Below are 5858 nucleotides of genomic sequence, written 5' to 3'. Positions count from 1 at the left end.
AAGAGAAATCTCTAGGGACCGAAAAGGGAGGTGGAACTGAAACCGGGTGATAAGCCTGTGAGCTGCTGCTGCCATGCTCTGCTCGTGGGATTCGCTGGACCCATAGCCCAAAGCCTTGAGTTTCAATGCCGACATGGACCCAGAAGAGCAGGGTTTAACCTCATTCAAGGGAGGAAGTTAGAACTGGAAGCTGGGGCCCTCATGAAGCTGGGAAAGGTCAGACTAAAAAAAGTACCTACTAGCACAGGGAAATGACCTTGAAGCTTGCTTTTCTCTTTTTGGGCTCAGAAAAGTCTGCCCTGGTAATTCATAATTACAGGCCTGTCTTCAAACAGGTTTGGGGTTTGAATTTATACTAACAACATAGCCAAGAGATTAACATAAAAAATGGTTCCAGGTGAACCACTTTAGAGTTCCTGAGAGAAACAAAGGCAGAACTGGAGGAACGACCTCAACCTGGTGTGCTCGAGGTTCACACAGATGAGACTCGGCCAAAGATGAGCTCATAACCAAAATACAGAATATTTTGGGGGAAAACAAACCCTGTCCATTGGTAGGTAAGGGACAATGGACAGAGCAAACAGAAAAATTAAACCCTCCAAAAGAGAACTGATGGAACTATCAGACAGAGGACTGATAGGGTCAGATGGAAACTAAAATAAGTATGTTTAGTGATTAAGCACAAAATAAAGAATTGAAAATAAGAACAAGACCTATGGAAAAAATGAGAACGATTTGAGACAAGCTGAGTAGCGCTTTCAGGCATGAGAAATCTGGTCACTGATGGTAGAGTCCTAATGAAGAGATTGAACAACAGATTGTATACAGCTGAAGAGAGGATCAGCAACCTGGGAGATTTTAAGGAAATCATTCAGGATGCAGCCCAGAGGGAGGGCAAGTGACAAGGCACAGTTGTCGAAATCGACGAAAATACAGTTTCCATCTGGCTCTAGAAGTCCCGGGTAGGATAAATAAAAGTAAATCAGGAAATCATTCAGGATGCAGCCCAGAGGGAGGGCAAGTGACAAGGCACAGTTGTCGAAATCAACGAAAATACAGTTTCCATCTGGCTCTAGAAGTCCCGGGTAGGATAAATAAAAGTAAATCCACCCACAGTCATGAAACTGCAGAACACCAAAGACAGTGGGCAGACCTTAGAATAACCAGAGAGGAAATGCACACTGCCCAGAGGAATGACCACTAGGTTGGCATTACACATATTCAGCACGAACCATGTATGTATCAGGATCTCCTCTGCATGTCTTATGTATGTTTTATCCTCTTAACAATCATACACATAATCACACACTTGTGTGCACATTTGTTATACACACACACTCTAGAGTAAACCTAGAGAAAACAGAAGAAAATAATAAAAACAATAGCAGAATTTATTTAAACAGAAATCAAAGCTGCAGAAGAGCACAAAAGCTGCACCCAAAGCTTTTTCTTTAAAAGTCTTAATAAAATAGAAAACCCTGGGCAAGACTGATTAACTAAAAAAGTGATGAAAGTAATAGGAATAAAAAAGGAGACACAACCAAAGAGCAGAGAGCAAAAATGATATAACAGTGGTATGACTGACTGTGTGCCCATGTATGTGAAAACTTGGATAAAATATATAATTTCTTAGAACAACATAACTCTCTCAAGAAGATAAAGAAAACATAAACAAAATAGAAACACAATGTGTTTGCATGATGTAGACTGTAAATAACTAGATAGATCCTGTGCATATCAGGTTGTAAAGAAAAGCGCATCTCTGAATCTGGGTCAAGTTTAAGAAGTTTGAATCTCTTACCTGAGTGACATTTGCAAGCAACAGTGCTTGTTCAGCAGGAAATTAGAAACAATCAAAGTCTATTATTAAGAAATAGTTACATTGTATATGTGTATCCATTTGATACAACAATTAGAATTAACTAAATCAACACACACTTGACACAGCTGAATCGCCAGTACAGCATGTGAAGAAAGCAGGCTGCAGAATGCACACGGCCGACGCTGCTCACACGGAACCCACAGAGCGTGCATGCAGGGCTGCACGTTACTGTCTGTGCACACCCACCGAGTCAGGAGGGTGGTGACCCTGCTGGCGAGGGGAGCATAGCTCTTCTTCTCTGATGTCTTGCTTTCTAGAATAATCTGAATCAAGTGTAGCAAATGACAGGTGTTGACACAGCCCATCTACTCGGGTATTTTACTATTACTTGTTATGTTTTTCTATAGTATATAAATATATAATAATATAACATTTTCAATTGTTTTTTATGTCCCTGTTTTTAAATTTACATTGGGGACATCATACTGTCTGTAGCAATCTCCTATTTTTTTTTTTCTTTTTTTAGCCACCATTATTCGTGAGGTCTGTTCTCACATAAATAGATTTGATTCATGCCTTTTGAATGCGGTGTGTCATCCCGCCGTGGGATGATCCCCTGTTAGTTATTTGTTTAGGTTGTTTCCCACCCCTAACAAGAAGTGTGCCGGGTATGAGGTCACGGTGGCTCCTGGCCACTCAAGGGCAGCTGGCGTCTGTCAGCGGGTTATGGGGCTGCAAGACACGGTGTTTGTTAAGCACCCCACACACCATTTTTATATAACACAAACACAACTGTAGAAAATTGACTGCGGAAAATAAAATAGAAAAAAATGAAGACATGACATGCCACTCTCCCAGGTAATTTACATGTGAATCTTTCCAAACTTGGTTCTATACACACAAATACAGTCATACATATTTTTAAACTTAAATGGAATTGTATGGTACTTTAACCTCTTCTGTCAAAACATGTAAACTGTCATGAGTGCACTTCCTTGTCAACACATAGCCCTGTCACCACATGCAATAGCTGCAGAGAATCTCATTGTGTTAGGCGGTGCTCTCAAAGACAGAGCACCGACCGTATCCACTGTGGAAAGTTCCTGCCCGGCATCACCTGCGGGAGTCACTATAGCCGGGCTCCACCCCAGTCTTCACCCAGCTCCTCCCAACCCCATCAGTAGCCTCCTTGGACAGGCCAGGAACCTGAGCTCCTCCCAACCCCATCAGTAGCCTCCTTGGCCAGACCAGGAACCTGAGGAATGAGAGGTCACAGAACTCTCTGTGGCCAATGCAGCAGGTAATGAGGCACCCCCAGGTTTGTGCCCAAGCCATGGGACCCACGCAGGTCATGGCCGCAGCCCTCCGCTTGTGAGAAGTAGGGGGGTGTGAAGCAGGGTGTGACACGGGTGTGACGCAGGGTGTGACGCGGGTCCACACAGGGCGGTCACGCACCAGGCACAGTCTTTGTGTTTATAGCTTTGCTCACATGACTGATGACCTTCCTGGGTCAAAAGGTGTACATGTTCTCAAGTTCTTGATACAAGCTGCCAAAGACTCCAGAGCAGTAATGCCACGTCATCTCCTACCTGCACTTACGAGATTTGCCCGCTTCATGTGGCACCTTTTTTAGGTGGAGTCACTTTTTGTTGCCAGTGACTTTCTCCTGCATTAAGAGAACGGCATGTACAGACCACTCTGTCCTCTCTCCTCCTCTCAGGATGCGCTACAGGAGACCTACAACCAGACAGGCACATTTCCGGGGCAGCAGTTCAAGCCCGCCAGGAGGCCGTGGACCCTCCTGAACTTCCTCTGCTGGGCCACCGTCTTGCTCTCTCCTCTCTTCAGCTTTGCCTTGGGCGTCTTTGCAAGCGGATCCCCCCTCCTGATCCTGACGTTCCTGGGGTTTGTGGGAGCAGGTAGTGGACACGATCATAGCAGATCTCAGTGTGGGGGTTTCACTGTGTGCCATCCATGGTGCCCAGGATTGACAACTTGTGGTGGTGGCCCTGCGAGGCAGCGACTTGGCAGTTCAGACCTTAGGGGAGCCAGGAGCCTTTCACACTTCTGGCCACTGAGCTGCAGGGTCCTGAGAGGGTCCTGCAAACCTCTGTCATACCTGGGCTCTGAGGGTCTAGCCAGGACACGTTCATTGTTCACACCGCCTGTTGACCCTCAGCGACTCCCCACTTGTGCCTGCCCTGAGCACAGTGCTGGTACCTGCTGGGACTCATCAGACAGCCTGGGGTAGATGAGGGTGCCCAGCACATATCTGTGCTGTGACACCAGGCACCTGCCTGTCCCCGTAACCATAGATGGAAGGACAATCCATGGACAGTGCCTGCTAGTGCTCCCTAGCCCCCTTCTAGCTAGGTCAGCTCCTCCCTTGTCCCAGCTTCCCCTGACAGGAGCATGCGTGGAAGGGTCCTGAGAGGCAGTGACCACCATGGACAGGACGTGACCCTGCTTAAGCCAGCTTGTGTCCTGCTCATCCATCTCAGGCACTTGTGGGGGCTTTGCAGGGCTGGTCTGTTACAGCCCTCTGAAGCCCTCCTGCTCAGACCAGTCAAGGAACAAGAGGCGGGTGGGTGGGCAGGGCACCCCTGACCCAGCTGATTAGAGAACGTGGCCCCTGACCTTCACCTTATGGTATTGCACCCCTCACCCCTGCTGAGACCACAGGAGGAAGGGGGGTCCTGAGAACTGCCCTCCCGGCCACCCTACTCCTGAGCTCACTGAGGAGAGGAGCCCACCCACTTCCTCCGGGATGCTGACCAGGCTGCCAGGAAGGAGGGGCGGGGCAGAGGGTCCAGGCCAGAGGAAGGGAGCCCCCCCCATGCTTTCTCCTGCATGATGACAAAGTAATCACCCTAACCCCGTCTCTTTTTCTCCTGTTTTCAAAGCTTCCTTTGGAGTCCGCAGACTGATAGGAGTAACTGAAATAGAAAAAGGCTCCAGCTATGGAAACCAAGAATTTAAGAAGGAATAATTAACGGCTGTGACTGAACACACATAACCTGACGGTGGTATCCAATTAACTCAATTAAAAACAGAACAACACACACAGAGCAGAGGAGAAAAAGACATTTAGAAACTATTTTTCTTATTAACTGGTGACTAATATTAACAAATAAAACTTGAGCCAAGAGTGAAGAACTTGGAAGACCCACTGGATGGAGATGGTCAGCCTCACGCCGGCCCAGGGCCAGCTGTCTCTGAGGGGTCATTCATGGCTAGGGGAGGTGGCTCCTGAGCCAGGCGGTCTCCAGAGACAGATGAATGGACACCGTGACTCATGAACTCTGCTTCCAAGAGGGAGCCTCTGGCTGCTTTCTCTTCTTAAACTTAGATCAAGTTTTTTGGTTTTTTATCAGTTATTTTAGGAACTTGACCTGGCCCCTCACCTCCTCCCCTGCACCCCCAAAAAACCGTCTCAACGAATTTTCTGCTGTCCTCTTGGAAACGGACTGACTGGGTCGCGGTCCCCCCACCCCCTCGCTCCCCTGAGAACCTGCTCATCTGCTCTGCTTGGCTCAGCCCTTATCAGTTATTTTAGGAACTTGACCTGGCCCCTCACCTCCTCCCCTGCACCCCCAAAAAACTGTCTCAACGAATTTTCTGCTGTCCTCTTGGAAATGGACTGACTGGGTCGCGGTCCCCCCACCCCCTCGCTCCCCTGAGAACCTGCTCATCTGCTCTGCTTGGCTCAGCCTTTGCTTCTAGATGGGGGTGGGGGACTGTGGAGAAAGTTGTCCAGTGATAAGCACATCCTGAATGTAAGTCAGAGGTTCGCAGCAGATGCACCTTGTCACTCTGCCATCCTCTGGGGCTGGCTGAAGCGAATGACCCATTTTATTTTCTAGAGCATCGTTTACCCAGTTTCCTACTCAGCCCTGTGTGTAAATACCTTCACTCTGTTTTTAAAGTAAGCGGCCCCGTGAGAACTCAGTGAAACCTGGGGTTCTTCATGCCCCAAATCTCCTCTTCCCTCTCTTCCTCCTTGCGATCATCAGACTCCAGTCCCTCCATGCTGGAT

General features: G+C 47.9%; 1 protein-coding gene across 1 annotated transcript in view; it reads left to right on the top strand.

Annotated features, from left to right (window-relative positions):
• AGPAT3 (1-acylglycerol-3-phosphate O-acyltransferase 3) overlaps positions 1–5340 on the top strand; it is a 23174-nt gene extending 17834 nt beyond the window's left edge. Inside the window, exons 7-8 of the mRNA XM_008567712.1 lie at positions 3499–3741; positions 4726–5340. Coding sequence (XP_008565934.1) covers positions 3499–3741; positions 4726–4811 — 329 coding nt within the window. The 3' untranslated portion in view covers positions 4812–5340. The remainder of the gene's footprint in view (positions 1–3498; positions 3742–4725) is intronic.
• Positions 5341–5858: the final 518 nt, after the last annotated feature.

Source organism: Galeopterus variegatus, unplaced genomic scaffold, assembly GCF_000696425.1.
Source record: "Galeopterus variegatus unplaced genomic scaffold, G_variegatus-3.0.2 Scaffold336, whole genome shotgun sequence".
NCBI classification, from domain to species: Eukaryota; Metazoa; Chordata; class Mammalia; order Dermoptera; family Cynocephalidae; genus Galeopterus; species Galeopterus variegatus.
Note: the sequence above shows the minus strand (reverse complement) of the source record. Positions and strands in the feature narration are given on the sequence as shown.